We start from the raw sequence: 20,563 nt of genomic DNA, 5'->3' as shown, positions 1-20,563 counted from the left end.
GACTAAAGTCCATAGAATCATGAGCCATGTATGAGGATACCCAACCCAAGGACCAGAGATCCTGAGAATTGGGTTCAATGGGAAAAACGAATCATATGATGGTCGTAAAAAATGCACTATTTATTTATTTTTTATTTTTAAATTATTTATTCTGTAAATAATTTTTTAGTTGTTCATCCCTATGATGTAAGTGCATTTATCCTGTAATGTGGAGAGGTTGAGTAAAAAACTCTTAATGAAATTTGTAGCTCGTATGAGTGGGGTGTCAGAATTATAGGAGCACCCTTGACAAATTTCACCTATGTGAGTGTGGGGGTGGGGCCGCTCCCTATGAGATTTAGACTTAATCTCAAATACACTCATGAAACTGGGATCAGCACATGGCCGTAAAGTGCTAGCTATAAAAGCTCATGTCAACACCTGGGTTGTTATGTGTAAGCAGTGATGCTTAATTTCCCTAAAGAAGTCCTAGTTCAAGTCGGAGACCACTACGACTCTGGAGTTGAGATCGCTGTTTTACTAAGTGAAGGTTCAATGCAAAGCACACCTTCATGATGCATAGTGACCCATCTTTGCCTGGTAATCTCTCTTTAACTAAAATTTAATATTAAAATGAGTGGGGGATTGTTGGAGCATTTTAATATTAAATAATTAAAATGAGTAAATGTTATAACATAAATGTAAAGATGTGGGAGTGAATATGGAAGATGAAGAGTTGTGAAAAATGTTTAATCCCACATTGAAAAGGAGAGAGACTATTTTATTCTTTTTAATTGTGGTGATTAATGGGCTAACATGAATTGTCTCAGATATTGGGCTAGATACGTGCGCAAGGGGGAGGTGAAGAGTGGAGGTATCAAAAATGGAAATGAATCAGCCCCTTGGATCCTCCTACTTGACAGCCCATTCAGAATAATTACCATATCCGTTGGTGAGTAAATGGCCCAAATTAATACTCCATTTTTATTATGGACAATGAAGAGCCATTAACCCACTTAATGGACTATCCGTTTGGGCCTATTCATTCTTCAGAAACTCCTTATCTCACCATTAATTGTGTAACTCCAGCCCATCAGATTAATATCCAACAATTAATCTTGTAACACCCACTACATCAGAATAATTGGACCTAATTAATCAGATTAAATTGGGTAGTAATTTCGTAAGGCCCATTGAGCCTATAAATAGACTCATTCAGACCCAATCCATGTTACTGCAACTTACAATACACACTAAAAAAATAGAGAGATTATTGTCAAGGAAGGGTGTTCTTTCTGGTGGAGCTTTGGGCTTGAACACTTTGTGCAGAGGTTGTTCTAGCCATACGACACTTGTTGGGCTGTTGTATCCTGGGGGAGACAAGTCAGAGAAGGTCTGCACCGGTTACAAGAGTTAGCCAACCAAGGGCTTGAATCTCCTTAAAGAGAGCGAGTGCCGCGCCTCAGTCCAAATAGTGTTGTGTATTTCCTTTCTTTATATTAATAATATTCAGAAGTACTATTCAGTTTCTCTTTGTGTATTATTTCCATTATTATTGTGTTTGCACCAACAAACACAAAGGGAAAAAAAATTAAAGGGAGAATAAAAAATGTGAGAGCATAACAAATTTTTTTTTTCTACAATCATTTCTCTATATGAGATGTTGGCACTTGGTACATCATGAAAAAATTCACTAAAGTTAATATAAATGCTCGCATAAAACAAACCACAAAAAAAGTTAAGGTTATGTTTGGAAATAGTTTTTATTTTTTATTTTCAAAAACTTGTTTTGGGAATATAAAAAAAAAACAATTTTCTTGTATTTTTGAAATAAAAAACAGGTTTGGTTAGTTGAAATTAAAAAAAAATAGTTGTTTGAAGAAAACAAAATAGAAAATACTAAAATATGTTGTTACTAAGATTTAAACTTTAATGCTAACTCATTAAATAAGATAGATTCATTAAATTAAATGTGTATTTTCAATGACTTTTGAAAATTAAAAACTGAAAATAATCTTTTGCATGTATGTTTTTAGTCTCCTTCACAAATTGATTTTTGAGAATAGTTTTTATTTTCTGCCTATTTTTTGTTACCAAACAAGTTTTTTAGTTTTAAAAATGGAAAATTATTTTTGGAAACAGAAAATAAGAGAAAAAAATAGTTACCAAACATACACTAAGCATCACAAATTAAACTAGAAGATAAATTCCATGTTTAAACGATATACCCAAAAAAAAAAAAAAAATGTTTTTTGATTCAGTAACACTTATTTATCAAAGGGATATTGGATGCTTAGATACATTTTTTCTATCTGACACATTAGGCCCAATTACTAGGCCACATTCTTACCCAAGCCCACAACACATAACCCATTCCTACGTTCACACAACCCTCAAAAACAAACAAAACCCAAAAAACCCAACCGAACGGCACTTTAAAATCCAACCAGAACGTAATAAACGTCGCAACCAAACACCACCCATTACACCACCGAAACCCTAATATCCACGTATATAAACCTCACAACCAACACCAAACCCCCAAACCCCACACAGAGCGAGAGAGGGCGAGAGAGCAAATATGCAGATCTTCGTGAAAACCCTAACCGGGAAGACCATCACTCTCGAGGTCGAGTCCAGCGACACCATCGACAATGTCAAGGCCAAGATCCAAGACAAGGAAGGTAAAAGCTTTCGCTACGATAATCGCTTTTTCGATTTTTCATTCATTTCCTAAATTTGAATCGGAAGGTGCTATTTTCATCATCGTTTGAGATTTGAACGGCTGTGATTTTGAACTTTGTTGTCTCTAGGTATCCCACCGGACCAGCAGAGGTTGATCTTCGCCGGGAAGCAGCTCGAGGATGGCCGTACTCTCGCCGATTACAACATCCAGAAAGGTCAGTTAGTTCTCCCTGTTTGGTTGCCGAGAAAATAGGAAATAAAGAATTGTGTAGACTTATTTCTTTGTGTATATTTCATTTCTATGGTGTGTGATTTGATTGATTGGGATTTGGAGGCTCTGTTTTGTTGGAGACGAAATTTGAGCATTCCAATAGGTGTAGATTCAAGTTATAGATTGTGAAATATGGTATTTTATTGCTGTTTAGTTCATAATTTAACATGACCTAATGAACATGAGCACAAACACAAATCGATATTTTTGTTTGGATGCTGGGAAAATGTGTAAAACGATTTAAGCCTTTGTTTAGTTAAATGGCTGGAAGCCTATAGCTAATTGGGCGTGTTCTTCTCCCATAACAATTGGTTGAAGTGTCATGTGGTGGGTTCGAGACCCATTGGGTGCGTGTATAATTTGATAGATTGATCATTGTGAGCCTGGTTGTAAAGAAACGTGAGGTTTCACATTAAAACAATTTAAGCCAAATTGTAGTTGTGTTCTCCTTGTTCTGCGAGTGCCAAGTCTATGTTCAGTTAAATGACTCGAAGGGCTACATGAGCTCAAACTAATTTAAGGTATGGTTGATAGTTTGCCAATGAACTCTAGCTCATTGGGTATTCTCGTTCTCCCATAACAAATGGCTGAAGGGTCAGTTAGTTGGTTTAAGACCCATTGTGTGTGTGTGTATAATTTGATAGATTGATCATTGCCCTCCTGGTTTTAAAGAAACATGAGGTTTCACATAATTTTTCAAAAGAATTGTTAATATCTCTTCCTTTTTTAGCTTCTAAGAAATTTTCATACTGAATTAAATCCCGTTATCTGAATTCTATTTGCATGTTTGGTTTTGTGGTTGATTTTAAAATCTTGTGTTTTGGACTTATCTATTGTTTGATCTGAATGTAAACTCTTGTGCAGAGTCAACTCTTCATCTTGTTCTGAGGCTTCGTGGTGGTATTATCGAGCCATCTTTGATGCAATTGGCTAGGAAATACAACCAAGATAAGATGATCTGCCGCAAGTAAGATAGTTATCTGCAGTTATTTTAATGCAAGTTTGATTGAGCTTTGCTTATGCTTATCAACTCTGTTATATTTTATTTTTGGTATTCATTTCTAACATTTAAACTTGTCATGGTTGTTAATGTACTTTATGATCAAATAATTTTGATGTTCTCTTGACTTAGACAAAGCTATTTCTAATCTTGAAAAATAAAGTAATGTGTTTTAGATATACGACTTACTTTTTGAATTATTTTTTTATTTGAAATGATTGATTAATAAATCCATCTTCATTATTAAATTTATATAATAATTTTGAGAGCCCAAGTTGCCTCATAATAAGGAATTTTTTTTGTAATTGATGGTAGCTCATCTTTGGCCCTGAATCAAAATGTTTGTCGACAATTTATGTCAATCAATTTTGCTCATTTATCTTTGAAATTTTTGGTGGTTACCAAAACATGTATCTTTTAAATTTTTGGTGGTCATTAAAACATGTATCTTTTAAGTTTTTTCCTGATTTTCCTAATCCTAATTATTCAATAGAAGAATCATAGGCTTAATTCCCAACAATTTTGTGTGATGTTCAGATGTTATGCACGCCTGCACCCACGTGCTGTCAACTGCAGGAAGAAGAAGTGTGGACACAGCAACCAGGTATATCAATTTTTGTTGTTATATCCTTTTAGGTTGATTATTTTCAGTAGCTATTCTCTAGAGTTATTTCTGCTTGCTTCCCCCATATTTTCTTGTGGTAAAATGAAAAAAAAAACGTTTGCTTGTTACTTGTGTTGCAGCTGAGGCCAAAGAAGAAGATCAAGTAGAGTGCTGATCTTGAGGAAGAAGTGCTATCCATTGTTGTGGGTCATTTAATGTTTCTGAACCATGGTAGCATTAAGAGTTTGCTAGTAGACCAGAAATTTGACATGTAGCTTTGAACTCAATACCTTCGTAGATGTTGAAACGTTACTTTGTTTTAATATGTTTTGCACCTTTTTTTGGCTATTGGATATGCATTTATGTTGAGCTCTTCATTTTTGATATGTTGAAATCAAAGCTGGTACTTTGTTTGGTTATATGTGCGCTTCTGTTTTGTGTCTTCTTATGATTGGAAATATGTATGGGCTTGAGATCTTTGATTTTGAGGCAAAATATGTATTGCCCTTGACCTGGAATTCTGTTGAAAAAATATTCACTTTCCAAGTATTTTAAAGTTATAATTTCCTGCGTGCTCTCAAGAATCATACTTCTAAGGGTCCCTTTGTTATGGCTGAAAAGGGTTTCAGGAAATCATTTTACTCTCCTACATGTGTTTGGTAAGCACAGGAAAATAGGGTCAATGGAAATTAATTTCAGCTTTGACTGTAAAATATCCCTCTCAAGCTGGAAATCAATTTTAGTTACTATTTTACCTTCAAATGGTTTCCAGCCCTCACAATCACACACACACACACACAGAGAGCACACTCCTCCGGTCAGCCAAGCTCTGGCCAGTCTAGATCGTGCTGCCCCCACCGCCTAGATCACACATCGGCCAAGCTTTTTTTTTTTTTTTTTTTTCTCTCTTCTTCCTTGACGCTTCTTCTCCCGATCTAGCTATCACCGCTCAACATCACCGATCTAGCCGTCACCGACCACTAGCCCACGTTTGAGATCGATGGCACTGCCGTTTGGGCCGGGCCTCTCCCTCATCACTGATCCACCCCTCTCTCATCACCGATCATCCACCGGCGGGTCGCACCTATGAACCGATCTCTCTCTGTCCCTCTCTCACGATTAGTCTTGTGATTTTGATTTTTTTGTTTTGATTTTTGTTTCTTGTGTTGTTTATATATTTTGATTCTATGTAATAATATTTGTTTGAATCATAAGAAAATGTGAGAAACATGATAAAAATGGGTTTTCTAGAGCATTTTCAACAATACAACCAAACAATAGAAAATATTTTTCAAAGTATTTTTTGGAAGGCAACCAAACACTTGAAAATATTTTCCTTTTACAAAAATATTTTCACCTGAAAATATTTTACACTTAACCAAACAAAGCCTAAATGACCAGTCCCTCGTTTTATTCTCTCTGGAGCTTTCATCTTCTCTTGCCCTTAAGTTATTATTTTACTCCTTTTTCATCTTGTCAAGCCCAGAGGCTAGTTTTATCTTTTTTGTTTTTCTAAACTCACTTATGAACGTAAAATTTAAATGTTAACAAATCTGACCAGATGGAGATCTTGAATTGATTCAACTAAGGATTTGCAATGATGTGGGATTGGTTCTCTTTCTTCTCCGTCTACAGCTTAGGGTCCATAGCTAGAAGTACCGCAATTCTAGCTAGAATAGAAGAAGCTTCTTCTGCGACATTCCTGGGTACAGCAAAATCACAAGTTGACGCCCCTTCCTGATTCATCTTTCATATCCTTAAATTTGGTTGCGCCCTGTCAATTTTGAAACTCATACTTCTTCCTTGAATCATTGCCTCCCTTACAGCCAGCTACTTAAATCTTTTTTCTACAATCAGTGTTGGAGCTAACATTGCCAGCAAAAATATTTTTTTGGGTCTGTCTAGACCTTGCCACAAATCCAATTCCATTTTGCCCTTCTCTGTCTCCATTACCAGGCTTCCATTGCTTTGCTTTTCCTTTTTGGGAGTCTTGTGACGACTATTTTGTTTATCATGACTCTTTTTCTGTTTTTGATAGATTGGTTCTCATGACTTGGTTCTTTGTCAATGCTTCTTTGTACCTGCCAACAGAAAATTTTGACATTAACAAAATTTCTAAATCGGTGTATCTTTTTGCCTTTATGAAGAATCTAATTTCTATGAAACCGTAGGGTCCACAGGGGTAATGAAAGTATGAAACTGTCCCCAACATTATCATGGCATCTTTCTCTGTTGAAGTTTCCCTTTCAAACTGTTCTAGCCAACTTGTTATCCAATAGTTCTCGCGTTCGTTCTTAATGCTATGTTTGAGCTCCACCAAATTGCTCTTGCAAATGAGTAATGAAGAATCAAATGATCAAGAGATTCATCCTACTGATTGCAGATAACAACAGTATATTTACATCTAACACTCATTAGTTCAATTTTAACATACAAAACCCTATACCATATCTTCCACATAAAAACAATGATTTTTAATAAGGTAAATCAGGCTCATTTTGTAAATGAACAATGAAAGAAACAGATCCTAATTACAAATAACACAAGTTGATTAAACTCTCTCGTTCACTGGCCAAAAGGTTGGTGAGGATGCTTAAGAGTATTTTCAACGGTTTCTCTATATTTTTATACTGTTTAGACAGTAAACAATGACATTTATCTTTTACCTACTTACTTTTTTAAATACATCTTTCAACAGATTTCAATTATTTCTCTATCTTATTTAAATATTATTTTTTCATTCATTATTTATTTATTTTTTAACACACATATTCCCATACCCCTATCCCCACTCCTTATTTTGCTAATTTTTTATTTAATTTTATTTTTTTACTAAAATATAGTAACCTATCAGATTTGATGAGTTATTGTTTATGAGCCAAAAAAAAATCATAATTTAAAAAATCCATTAAAGATCATTTTTTGGTTCTTATTCTCTCTTATAGAGATTATTTCCCTTTTCCTAAACTATTAGAAATGCTCTAAAATGGTGCTGCAACTTGGTTCTATAGGTTAGTAGTAGGTTAGAGAAAGAAAAAAATGGAGTGTGAGTTTTCTGTGAGAGAGAGGTCTTTAGAGGAGGAAGCTGAGCTTCAGCGCAGCACTAAGAAGGTAAAGGAGGCAGCCATGGGCTCTGCCTTTAGGACTAACGTCTCCTATAAGGATAAACTCGTAGGGGAGATGCCTGGAGCTTTTGCTCAGGCTTTTAACCTCAACGCTGAGGAGACTGTCTCGGACGAGCCAAGGATGGATGTTGAGGGTCTCCACAATGGGTTATTAGCAGTGACGCTTTCCTCAGAAATGAGGAAGCAGATCAGGTCGAAGTGGGCTTTTGCTCTCATAGTTAAAGTTGTTGGACGCACTGTGGGTTTCCATTTCCTTCGAAACAGAGTTATGAGTCTCTGGAAACCGACGGGTAGGTTGGATTGTGTAGACTTGGGCAAGGATTACTTCCTCATGAGGTTTGGTCTTGTGGAAGATTATAACAATGTTCTTAATGGCGGGCCCTGGTTTATCGGAGAAAATTTCCTATCTTTACGGAGATGGGAACCTAATTTCAAACCAACCAAGGCGTCGTGCAGTCTTGTGGCTGTCTGGATCAGACTACCTGAGCTTCCCTTTGAGTATTATGAGCTGGCCGCCCTGAAGGAGATTGGAAATGCAATCGGTCCGGTTTTAAGGATTGACTCAAACACTGCGTCCGAGGCAAGAGGACGGTATGCTAGAATCTGTGTCCAGATCGATCTTGGCAAGCCATTGATAAACCAAATCCTTTTGGAGGGGTTGGTTCAGGAGATTCAATATGAAGGAGTGCGCTCTCTGTGCTTCGCATGCGGTAGGGTAGGACATCGCAAGGAGGGGTGTCCTCAGATGATTAAAGCTCCGACTATGGAAGCTCATGGGGAGGCGGAGTCTTTGAATGTGGAAAATGTTAGCGCAGGTGAAGGCGACCAGGTTTCGCAGGAGGCGGGAAAGGCTGATGAGGAGGGTAAGAGTGAGTTTGGGCCTTGGATGCTTGTTAGGAAACGTAATGTTAGGCCCAATAATAAGGGAAGTCGCGCTGGATATCATGGCCAGGACAATAGCCCATCTTCAAACCATGCTATGACATCAGGGGTCTATGCGCAATCCTCAAAGGCTCCGCCTGATAGGTCTGTGTATGGGATGGCTCAAAGAGGAGTGGGTAGCTCGAGGAGAGATGGAAGGGACGTTGTGGGGTCTGTGGGCAGCAGGCAGGGAGTTGTCCCATCAGCTGGTAGGTCCGTGGGGTCTTCTCAGCTCCCCAACCAGCAAGGCTGTGTTGTCACTCAACCTCCCTTGCCCCCTTTTGAGTTTGGCAGTGGAAGCTCTCCCCAAAAAATTAATTCGGATGGGAAAGAGCCTTTAGTGGGGAAGGGTTCTAAGGAAAAAATCAGAAATTCTGATTCGGCAGAGGCTAAACGAAGTGGAAGGCAACATGGAAGTAGATCAAAAGTGCAAATGGGGAATCTTGAGGCAAGGAAAAGTGCTGGTTTTGTCGCCAAGGATGTTGGCGTAAATCAAAGCCAGTCCAACGATGATTTGGGGCTGGTACAGCAAAGAAGAGATGGAAGCTTGGAAGTTCATCTTCCCGGTGACACCAGTAAGCATCCGAGAGGGCTCTCTGCCCTTGACAGATCCGGCATGGATGGAGTGGGACCACCCTTGGTGGATATTTCCATCGGACAAACCAACCAGAGCAGAGGCAAGGATTTTCGGGTGGAGAGCTCTGTCGCCGCTATCTCTGGAGCGAAGCTTGAACGAATTAAGCCAGGTGGAAGACTGCATGGAAAGGAAAATGTGGATTGCAGAAGCAGGGGCAGTGAGGTGTTGGGGAAACGAGATTTCCATGGCAGTGGTCAAGGTCGTCCTTCAATTCTTCAATCTGTTGGTCAGCTCTCGGGAGCAAGTATTGGGGATCCTGGAGCACATGCTGGCTGTGGTGGAAGGGGTAGAATTGCCCAGGAAACGGCTGAGGGAGATGGGATGGAGGTGTCTGCTCAGGTCGGAGACTTTGAATCTGCATGAAGCAGAGTCCGTGATCCTTTCAAATTCCCCAATGAATATCATTTTTTGGAATTGTAGGGGAGCTTTGAATCCCCGTTTTCACAGTGTTTTGTCGGATTTACTGGATAGGCACTCCCCTGCAATTGTTGTTGTTACGGAAACAAGAGTGGGTGGAGAGAGGGCAAAAGCCATTACGGATAGACTCCCTTTTGACGGAGCGTTACGTGCTGATACCATTGGATACTCAGGAGGCATCTGGGTGTTATGGAAGTCAGACGTGGTGGAGGTTACGCAGCTTGCTAAGACAGAACAGGAGATACATGTCACAGTTAAGGTACTTGACTCAAATCTTACCTGGATTTTATCTTCCATTTATGCAAGTCCTAGATTAGCTGAACGTAAATTGTTATGGAATAATCTTACTTCTATTGCTAGTATGCATCAACTTCCCTGGCTTATGGTGGGGGATTTTAATGAGCTTCTGTCTTGTAATGATAAACAAGGGGGAAACCCACTAAATTCTAGGAGAGTCCAGCTTTTTAAAGATTGCTTAGATAATTGTGGGATGGTGGATTTGGGCTTTCATGGGCCTCAGTACACTTGGGTTAATAAAAGAGAGACGGGTCATTACATCCAAGAGAGGCTGGATAGGGCTTTCGCCAATTGTGATTGGAGGGGTTTGTACCCTGAAGCCTCAGTTAATCACCTGGCCCGTACCCATTCAGACCATTGCCCTGTTTTGCTTAGTTTGGAGGCCCCCGAGGGCACAAGGTTAATTAGACCCTTCCGCTTCCAGCCCATGTGGTTGTCTCATCCGGCTTTTCCTGAATTTGTCACTGCCACATGGGCTGAGGATTTGAGCCTTAAACCCAATGTAGAGAAGTTTACTAGGGATGTCATATCCTGGAATAAAGAAGTTTTTGGCAATATCTTTCATAAGAAGAACAGGGTTGTAGCCAGGCTGTGCGGGGTGCAGGCCAACATTGCTAATAGACCTAGTGAGGCTTTGCTCAGATTTGAGAATCAACTGCAAAGAGAGTTTTTGGATATCCTCAAGCAAGAGGAAGAATTTTGGTCGGTGAAATCTAGGTATAATTGGCTAATCCAAGGTGATAGAAACACCAAGTTCTTCCACATCTCGACTCTTATCAGACGGAAGAGAAATAGAATTTCCTCTCTTCAGGATAACCAGGGTAATTGGGTCCATGATCATCAGGAGATTGCCGAGCTTGTCAGGTCTGGGTTTATTGGTCTCTTCTCATCCGATAGTGTCAGTGTTCCTTGGAAGCCTTGGGTCATCCCCCGCTGGTCAAAAGGCCTCACCCAGGAAGATGTTACTGAGCTGGAAGTTGAACCAACCAGCAAAGAAATTAAGGAAGGGTTATGGAGCTTAATGCCCCTAAAGGCCCTAGGGCCTGACGGATTGCATGCTGGCTTTTTCCAAGCCTGTTGGAATGTCGTAGGGGACAATGTTATTAAGGAAGTAAAAGTAATCTTTGCTACTTCGGTTATGCCAGGTCACCTTAACGAAACCTTGATCTCTTTAATTCCTAAGAGACCTGGGGCGGATTGCTTGGCGGCTTTTAGGCCCATTAGTCTTTGCAACACGGTTTACAAAATTGTAACGAAGATCATAGTGAAGAGATTGCGTTCCTTACTGCCCAACCTCATTTCTCCTCTCCAAACGGCCTTTGTGCCTGGTAGACTGGGTTTGGACAACATGATTATTGCCCAAGAAATCATTCACACCATCAGTGGGAAGAGAGGGCAAATGGGTTACATGGCCATCAAAATAGACCTTGAGAAAGCCTATGATCGATTAGAGTGGCACTTTGTAAGGGATATGCTTCATTTGTACAATTTTCCTGATTCCCTCACAAAGTTGATTCTTAGCTGTGTTTCCACCTCTTCCATTTCTGTGTTGCTCAATGGTGGGAAATTGGATTCCTTTTTGCCTTCTCGGGGTATTCGTCAGGGTGACCCGCTGTCCCCGTATTTATTTATTATTTGCATGGAGATGCTTGGTTTCTTGATTGATTTGAAATGTGAAGAAAATCTTTGGGATCCTGTTAAAGCTTCCAGAAATGGTCCGGCCTTCTCCCACCTGTTTTTTGCGGATGATCTAGTTCTTTTTGCTAAGGCGGATATGAAAAACTGCTGTAATGTGAAGGAAACTCTTGACACGTTTTGTGAGCTCTCTGGGCAGAAGGTAAGCTTGGCTAAGTCAAAGATTTATTTTTCCCCAAATGTGAGGCATGAGGAGCGGGAAGAGATGTGTGAGGTGCTTGGTATGAGATCTACTCCCAACCTCGGTAAATATTTAGGCTTCCCCCTTAAACACCCTGGGTCTACGTCACATGATTTTGACTTTGTTGTGGAGAGAGTCCAAACTAAGCTTCAGGGGTGGAAAGCAAGTCTGTTGTCTATGGCAGGGAGGGTTGTTCTTACTCAATCAGTTACTTCAGCGATTCCTTCGTATGTGATGCAAGGCTGTTTTTTGCCTTCTAGAGTTCTAAATGGACTTGATAGACTTAACCGAAACTTTATCTGGGGATCAACAGAGGAGAAGAAAAAAATGCATATGATAGGCTGGGAGAAAGTTACGAAACCCAAGAATCGAGGGGGATTGGGTGTTCAAAGTGCGAAGGGGAGAAATCTCACTTTGGCTGCGAAGCTGTGTTGGAGGATGGAGACTTCCGAGAATGCAGGGTGGGCTAAAGTCCTGAAGATGAAATACATATTAAGGACTCATAACAGGAAAGGGAACCAGTCGTGTGTTTGGGCAGCCATTAAAAAGGGTAAGCCCCTATTTGATAAGGGATCTAAATGGATCATTGGGAATAACAGTATGCTGAATTTTTGGCATGATAGATGGCTTAATGAAGGGAATATTCGCTCCCTGATTGAGGGTCCTCTTAATAGAGGGGAACAAGAGATTAAAGTTACTGATGTGATGCTCAATGGCACCTGGTCTTTTGATAACATTTCGTTTGTTCTGCCTGATGATGTGCTAAAGGCCATTAAGGCCACTCCAATTCGAAGATCTGCTAGGAGAGGCGACCAACGGTGCTGGGTTTCGAGTGCTAATGGGGAATTTGAAACTAAAAGTGCTTATCTTTTAGCAATTAATGAAGATTTAAGAGTCCAGGATTTCAATGGTAAGTGGCTTTGGAAGATTTGTATTCTGGCCAAGATTAAATTCTTTCTTTGGAAGTGCTATCATCATAGTCTGCCAGTCAATGCAGTTCTTGGTCATAGGGGGATTGATGGCCTAGGGGGTTGTAGTAGCTGCTTGGACCCTGATGAAACCATTGTGCATGTTTTGCGGGATTGTCCTGTGGCCCAAGGATTTTGGAGACAAGCTAACTGCCCCTCTACCTTATGGCAGTCTTTTGAAGGTAACTTCCTAGATTGGTTACGCATAAACTCGAATAGCACGCTGTTGACTAGTGATAAGGACTACCCTTGGTGTTTGTTCTTCCTGCTGGGTATCTGGTATCTTTGGCTGCAGCGAAATAGAAAGGTTTTTGGCTCACATTGCACGATTTCCAATGATGTGCAGAAGGTGGAGATGCAAACCAGGGAATTTTTTTACTGCATTGCTGATCCGAGGAAGAGAAAAACCAAAGTCCCAAGGTTGGTTAAGTGGCTGAAACCCCCTGATGGCTGGTGGAAGCTTAATACCGATGGCTCCTTTCTTGGCTCGTCTGGTTTAGCTGGTGGTGGGGGGATTATCCGTGATTCTAGGGGCCAATGCATTGGTGGTTTTGCTAAAACTTGTGCAGCCACTTCTTGCTTGGCAGCTGAATTATGGGCCTTGAGGGAAGGCTTGCTGCTCTGTCTGGATATGCAGGCCCAAGCCGTGGTTGTTGAGCTTGATGCCATTGCAGCAGTGTCTTTAATTTCAAATAATGCTTGCACTAATGGAGACTTCTCTATTCTTGTGGATGATTGTAGGGACTTGCTGCTGCAACTGCCTCAGGTTCAGATTGTGCACTGCTTTAGGGAGGCTAATTGTTGTGCGGATGCCTTGGCTCGTATGGGTTCTGCTAGATGTGATGTGGAGATGTTTTTTGTAACCCCTCCTTCCACTCTTTTATCTCTTTTGAATGCTGATATGTTGGGAGTTTATCACCCAAGACCGTGTACAGCCTTGGCTGTTCTTTCTTCTTAGTTTAATGTTATTCCAGTTTACCCAAAAAAAAAAAAAAAAAACTTGGTTCTATAGGTTACAAAAACTTATAATGGGGTAAAAAGGAAAAGGCATAAAGATGTGCTGATGTGACCGCAGATATTTATGTCTGATCTGCCTTGGTGTCCCTCACTGGCTCACTCAGAAGTCAGATCAAATTTACACACTTTTTTTTTTCTCTCTCTCTCTCTCTCTCTCGACCTTTTTCATAATTTGAGAAGTCCATGTCTCCAAGAGCAGTCACAGAAAATTGGAAACTATGATGATCGTACTTCCAGTAGAAAGACGTCCCATTGTGGCATAATCAAAACAGGTAGGAATTTTTATTTTTTAAAAGAAAGCAAAAAAGAAAAAGAAAAAGAAAAATGCAGTGATTGGGGTGAGTATGTTTCAGTTTTTTTTTTAACAGGCCTTTTTCAAAAATATGGTATAAAATTGAGTTTTTTTGAAAAAATTGAACGTTTAGTATAAATTTAAAATATGTTTTTTGGAAAAGTTGAACATTTAGTTAGTATTTATAAAAATGGTAATTTGAATGGTAAATTATTAAAAAAGACAAAATGTATATATATATATATGTAGGGACACAAAATCTTCAGCGGCCCATCAACGTTGTTGGGCTCGCGCAAGGAAAATCCCTCACAATGATATTTGTAGAGAGTGGGCTTAAAAAAAGGCCAGCGTTGGGTCGCGGGGCGGCATCTCGGGCCGGACTACAGGCATACCGACATGAGGAAGAGCTTCGGGCTGGATATTCAGGCCCTTCAATCTTGTATCTAGGAGGATTTGGCTCCTCGGATATGATCCGAGGCGTGAGGGCGCTGTTCCCGGTCACCCATCGGTGGGATTTTAGGTGATGTCCGGCGTGTCTTATCCAGACCCTCACTTTCATCAAGTCTTTCTCCAGAAGCCAGATGGGAGTCCCTCCTTTGGTCACATAACATTCTCTTTTATACTAGCCTACGTTAGTTGTCCTTCGTCCACGCGTAGGGTCGATCTTTCCGGGACAGATATCTGTCCCATCAGTCTAGTCCCAAATTAGCTGGAGATGATCCATAAAGCCTAAGATCCCGGCTCTGTTAGGGACAGTGTCATGTCAAGGAAGGGTATTAAGGACTATTTCCATGAGATATTTTCTGACCTCTCAAGCTCGCCTGTATCCCATTTTCGTCAGTGGGGTTCTGGGCTTTCCGAGGACGAAGTGGTCCTCGGACGTGTCTTTGAGCCATATCGAGCTCACTACTTTTGGGCTTGGGCCCTGGCCTCCTTTAGTTTGGGGGCCTGTGGACTCCCTATAAGTGAGCGAGCCGGGCCCATAGACTCTTGGGCCCCACAATAGCCCCTCGAAACCCTGCTGTCCAACGTCCTGGTTGGAGAGGTGGGTTTCGGTAACTCCGAGCCTTAACTGCGGCTCATTTAATTCGGCCCTTGATCAACGTTGGTGACTCTTCACCTCCCCGAGGAATGCGCCGGTCTACGAGCCGTTTTTCCCAGATTTACGTACGTTGCCGTTATGCCGCGTGGTTATCTGCAACGTGCCTTTAATCTTTTACCATTTACGAGACCTTCTGGATGTAGCGGTTACTGATGGTGTGGGAGAACGAAGCGACGCGTTATACTCTGGATTTCCCTGGGGATTTGAATGTGTCACATACCCTCTTCTTCGTCCCCTATATAAAGAGAGAAAACACAGGGTGACTTCTTCATATCTGAGTTCTTCGCGTTCTTCCCTGAATCCACTTTCTCCATCCCGTTACTCCTCCTTCTATAATACTTATCTCATAGTAATCCACCATGAACAAATCCTTCCTTTCCCAGAAACGCCATATCCCAGCAAAACTCGAGATGGCTCGGTCTGGGCAAGGATGGCGGAGGCTTAAGATTTGCCTCCCCATTCTTTTAGCCAGAATCCGAAGCAGGGACTCGTCATACCCCACTTCTGGTGTGACTGAGTCGGAAACCTCCCTTGTCATCTCCATCCGCTCTCTCACGAGCATACCTAATAAGGCTCCCCTTCTCCCTCTTTTGCTCCTTTTACTTTCTTTTCATTGCTTCACTCTTCTTCTCCTCCTTCCCGCTCATGTCCTCCATCTTCTTTTTCCCTTGCATTCTTCAGTAACAAGAGCTTGCTGAAGTGCTTCCATGTCTTCCAATTCGTCTTCCTTCTCCTTCATTATTTTTGTATAAGGATCTTCTCCTGATATGAGCAGTACTGAGGCATAGATTTCAGAAAGACTTTGAAGGCGAATTCAGAGGACACCTGATGGTTTATTTACTTGTATTACGGATATTGTTATTGTTTTAGCAGTTCATTTTTTGTATAGGCTTGTTTAAGCCCTTCCTTGTATGTTGTAACCATTTGTTATATTAATAAAAGTTATTGTTATTCTACTTCTTGTGTCTTGTTTATATATTTTAATAAGCATAAAAGCGCTGCTCGGCATAATAGTATAACATTTGAATCAATAATGACTAAGACCAAAGTAATCCTTAATAAAAAGATGCCACGATAACTTTAAAGAGATTACTATTCAACATAACAATCCGACCAGTGAAGAATGAGACTTATCTTAAAGTTAGCCGTGATGTGTGTTGAATGCTCGATAAGGTGTAGGAAGTACTTGTCCGAGGACATATTACCCACCGGGTGAATGGCCTCCTTAGGTTGACGATCATTAGGTTATTCCGCCATCTCCATGATACGCGAGCCTTAACCTTTTCCAGTATTTAAACCGAGAAATTTCTTCATTCGGGCAGTTGATTTCCCAAGAAGCCTGAGTCCGAGGACTTTGCAAAATCTGGGTTCTGTTCAAGACTTATGCGTTTTGTCTTATGTACTTGACTTTTCTCTTAGGCTTGAATCCGAGACTGGTGTCCGTATTGGTACTTGGTTTTCCCTTTTTAACTTGAGTCCGAGGACCATGCAAGCCTTAGGTTCAGTTCGAGACTTGTGTCTACGTCAGTACTTGGTTTTCCCTTTTAGCTTGAGTCCGAGGACCATGCAAGCCTCAGGTTCTGTCCAAGATCAATGTCCGCATCAGTGCTTGGTTTTCCCTTTTAGCTTGAGTCCGAGGACCATGCAAGCCTTGGGTTCTGTCCAAGACCAATGTCCGCATCAGTGCTTGGTTTTCCCTTTTAGCTTGAGTCCGAGGACCATGCAAGCCTTGGGTTCTGTCCAAGACCAATGTCTGCATCAGTGCTTGGTTTTCCCTTTTAGCTTGAGTCCGAGGACCATGCAAGCCTTGGGTTCTGTCCAAGACCAATGTCCGCATCAGTGCTTGGTTTTCCCTTTTAGCTTGAGTCCGAGGACCATGCAAGCCTTGGGTTCTGTCCAAGACCAATGTCTGCATCAGTGCTTGGTTTTCCCTTTTAGCTTGAGCATTTCCCGAGGTGCTAAACAGGGTGTCCCTGGGCCTTCACGCAAAGCGGGCTTGGGCCGCGAATTCAATGAATCCGCGGGTTAAGAGATATTTCTGCAACTTCTGGCCACGTAGTACCTCTCTGACGCCCCAAGGATCGAGGCGCGCCTTCACGAGGCTTCTTGAGTCTCTAGACTGCAGTTGACGTTGGAAGTTGAGCCAAAACCACTTTGTCCGTAGTGCTCCTTGGGACACCGCGTGAGTTGACTGCCATCATCTTGTCTTTTCAAATAAATAGGAGGGAGAGAGGGTTGCTTTATATATACACCCATCCTTTTATTTTTCTCTCATATCAGGCTCCCCATATCCGTAGCTCTCCTTTCTTGGCATAACATGTGGAAAGCGAGGGTTGGGAAGAAAGAACCTTCTCCGCCGCAGAAGCGCCGTGTCCTCATGAGGCTTATAACAGTAAGGTATGGGCACAGGAAGCACAAGTTCAGAAGAGTACTCCATCTCCACCGAGGGGGAACGGCGTCTCTCCCTCTTTTAGTCAAAATCCGAAGCAGGCTCTGTTCATGCCAGCACTTCGGTATGTCAGAAGAAAGATTCTCCGCCATCAGCGCCTCTGCTTAGCAGCAGGCGAATATTTAGAGAAAGCCCCTCAGTTTCCCACTCCCTGCATCTTTCCTTCAACGGTGCCAGGCTCAAGTTGGGTTTCTTTGGCTGCCTGAGTTGTGGGCATGTAGGAGCGCGGGGGAAGAATAAGGTCTCGGAGCTGTAGCCAACCTTTCCTCCGACATACCTCCTCGGCTTTCTCCAGCTTTCTTGTATTTTTCTTTTTCTTGCTTCTGTAGTAAGCTTTGACGTAGGCTGATTCCAGCTTTTCATTGTACTCTGTACTATTTCTTCGTTGTAATAAAAATGGAAATTGACTTACATGTTTTAAGCGTTGATCTATTGGGCAATACCACTTTGTGAACGAATGTGCTCTATGTATGTGTTGTTTTGAAAATATTTGTAACAAAGCTATTTTGAAGTATAATCTAACCAACTCTCATCTACCAGCACTATCAGGCATTATATCGATAATTTGTAATAAATCGAACTTAGGAAACTGACCGAGATATCAGTTGTATATTCTGTGATGAGCGCATGAATATCGTCCAAGGCTGATGATTTCTAAGCAATCCATCTGAGCAATTGACTGGGACATAGGGGACTCCGATGACGCTTTCTTGTATTCGGTTTCCCCATAGGCTTCGGTCCGAGGACCATGCAAGGCCCTGGTTCTGTCCGTTACTTGTAAGAGTTCCTCGTTGTACTTGGTTTCCCCACAGGCTTGGGTCCGAGGACCATGCAAGGCCTTGGTTCTGTCCATTACTTATAAGATGTCCTCTTTGTACTTGGTTTCCCCACAGGCTTGGGTCCGAGGACCATGCAAGGCCTTGGTTCTGTCCGTTACTTGTAAGAGTTCCTCGTTGTACTTGGTTTCCCCACAGGCTTGGGTCCGAGGACCATGCAAGGCCTTGGTTCTGTCCATTACTTATAAGATGTCCTCTTTGTACTTGGTTTCCCCACAGGCTTGGGTCCGAGGACCATGCAAGGCCTTGGTTCTGTCCATTACTTATAAGAGTTCTTCGTTGTACTTGGTTTCCCCACAGGCTTGGGTCCGAGGACCATGCAAGGCCTTGGTTCTGTCCATTACTTATAAGATGTCCTCTTTGTACTTGGTTTCCCCACAGGCTTGGGTCCGAGGACCATGCAAGGCCTTGGTTCTGTCCATTACTTGTAAGAGTTCTTCGTTGTACTTGGTTTCCCCACAGGCTTGGGTCCGAGGACCATGCAAGGCCTTGGTTCTGTCCATTACTTATAAGATGTCCTCTTTGTACTTGGTTTCCCCACAGGCTTGGGTCCGAGGACCATGCAAGGCCTTGGTTCTGTCCATTACTTGTAAGAGTTCTTCGTTGTACTTGGTTTCCCCACAGGCTTGGGTCCGAGGACCATGCAAGGCCTTGGTTCTGTCCATTACTTATAAGATGTCCTCTTTGTACTTGGTTTCCCCACAGGCTTGGGTCCGAGGACCATGCAAGGCCTTGGTTCTGTCCATTACTTGTAAGAGTTCTTCGTTGTACTTGGTTTCCCCACAGGCTTGGGTCCGAGGACCATGCAAGGCCTTGGTTCTGTCCATTACTTATAAGATGTCCTCTTTGTACTTGGTTTCCCCACAGGCTTGGGTCCGAGGACCATGCAAGGCCTTGGTTCTGTCCATTACTTGTAAGAGTTCTTCGTTGTACTTGGTTTCCCCACAGGCTTGGGTCCGAGGACCATGCAAGGCCTTGGTTCTGTCCATTACTTATAAGATGTCCTCTTTGTACTTGGTTTCCCCACAGGCTTGGGTCCGAGGACCATGCAAGGCCTTGGTTCTGTCCATTACTTATAAGAGTTCTTTGTTGTACTTGGTTTCCCCACAGGCTTGGGTCCGAGGACCATGCAAGGCCTTGGTTCTGTCCATTACTTATAAGATGTCCTCTTTGTACTTGGTTTCCCCACAGGCTTGGGTCCGAGGACCATGCAAGGCCTTGGTTCTGTCCATTACTTATAAGAGTTCTTCGTTGTACTTGGTTTCCCCACAGGCTTGGGTCCGAGGACCATGCAAGGCCTTGGTTCTGTCCATTACTTATAAGATGTCCTCTTTGTACTTGGTTTCCCCACAGGCTTGGGTCCGAGGACCATGCAAGGCCTTGGTTCTGTCCATTACTTGTAAGAGTTCTTCGTTGTACTTGGTTTCCTCACAGGCTTGGGTCCGAGGACCATGCAAGGCCTTGGTTCTGTCCATTACTTATAAGATGTCCTCTTTGTACTTGGTTTCCCCACAGGCTTGGGTCCGAGGACCATGCAAGGCCTTGGTTCTGTCCATTACTTGTAAGAGTTCTTCGTTGTACTTGGTTTCCCCACAGGCTTGGGTCCGAGGACCATGCAAGGCCTTGGTTCTGTCCATTACTTATAAGATGTCCTCTTTGTACTTGGTTTCCCCACAGGCTTGGGTCCGAGGACCATGCAAGGCCTTGGTTCTGTCCATTACTTATAAGAGTTCTTCGTTGTACTTGGTTTCCCCACAGGCTTGGGTCCGAGGACCATGCAAGGCCTTGGTTCTGTCCATTACTTATAAGATGTCCTCTTTGTACTTGGTTTCCCCACAGGCTTGGGTCCGAGGACCATGCAAGGCCTTGGTTCTGTCCATTACTTATAAGAGTTCTTCGTTGTACTTGGTTTCCCCACAGGCTTGGGTCCGAGGACCATGCAAGGCCTTGGTTCTGTCCATTACTTATAAGAGTTCTTCGTTGTACTTGGTTTCCCCACAGGCTTGGGTCCGAGGACCATGCAAGGCCTTGGTTCTGTCCATTACTTATAAGAGTTCTTCGTTGTACTTGGTTTCCCCACAGGCTTG

The 20,563-nt window shown here is 42.1% G+C and overlaps 2 protein-coding genes across 2 annotated transcripts; both read left to right on the top strand.

The window, feature by feature from the left end:
* The first annotated feature begins 2,484 nt into the window (after window positions 1–2,484).
* Window positions 2,485–4,958, top strand: LOC126699324 (ubiquitin-60S ribosomal protein L40-1). Its single transcript, XM_050397071.1, has 5 exons — window positions 2,485–2,663; window positions 2,793–2,879; window positions 3,800–3,902; window positions 4,473–4,539; window positions 4,680–4,958. Exons 1-5 carry the CDS (start codon window positions 2,561–2,563, stop codon window positions 4,704–4,706), a joined length of 387 nt encoding a protein of 128 aa, XP_050253028.1. The 5' UTR covers window positions 2,485–2,560; the 3' UTR covers window positions 4,707–4,958.
* A 2,620-nt stretch (window positions 4,959–7,578) lies between these two features.
* On the top strand, window positions 7,579–9,585 carry LOC126700672 (uncharacterized). Its single transcript, XM_050398883.1, has one exon. It carries the CDS (start codon window positions 7,579–7,581, stop codon window positions 9,583–9,585), a length of 2,007 nt encoding a protein of 668 aa, XP_050254840.1.
* The last annotated feature ends 10,978 nt before the right edge of the window (window positions 9,586–20,563 follow it).

This window comes from Quercus robur, chromosome 9 (genome assembly GCF_932294415.1).
Source record: "Quercus robur chromosome 9, dhQueRobu3.1, whole genome shotgun sequence".
In the NCBI taxonomy this organism is placed as follows: domain Eukaryota; kingdom Viridiplantae; phylum Streptophyta; class Magnoliopsida; order Fagales; family Fagaceae; genus Quercus; species Quercus robur.
The sequence above is the reverse complement of the archived record's forward strand: the minus strand, read 5'-3'. Positions and strand labels throughout refer to the sequence as shown.

Excerpts from the sequence above, each read along its gene's own strand:
- LOC126699324 (XM_050397071.1), top strand. The coding sequence starts at position 2,561 with ATGCAGATCTTCGTGAAAACCCTAACCGGGAAGACCATCACTCTCGAG. Across the intron at positions 3,903-4,472 it reads GATAAGATGATCTGCCGCAA|ATGTTATGCACGCCTGCACC; the intron begins GTAAGATAGTTA and ends TGTGATGTTCAG. Across the intron at positions 4,540-4,679 it reads AGTGTGGACACAGCAACCAG|CTGAGGCCAAAGAAGAAGAT; the intron begins GTATATCAATTT and ends CTTGTGTTGCAG.
- LOC126700672 (XM_050398883.1), top strand. The coding sequence starts at position 7,579 with ATGGAGTGTGAGTTTTCTGTGAGAGAGAGGTCTTTAGAGGAGGAAGCT.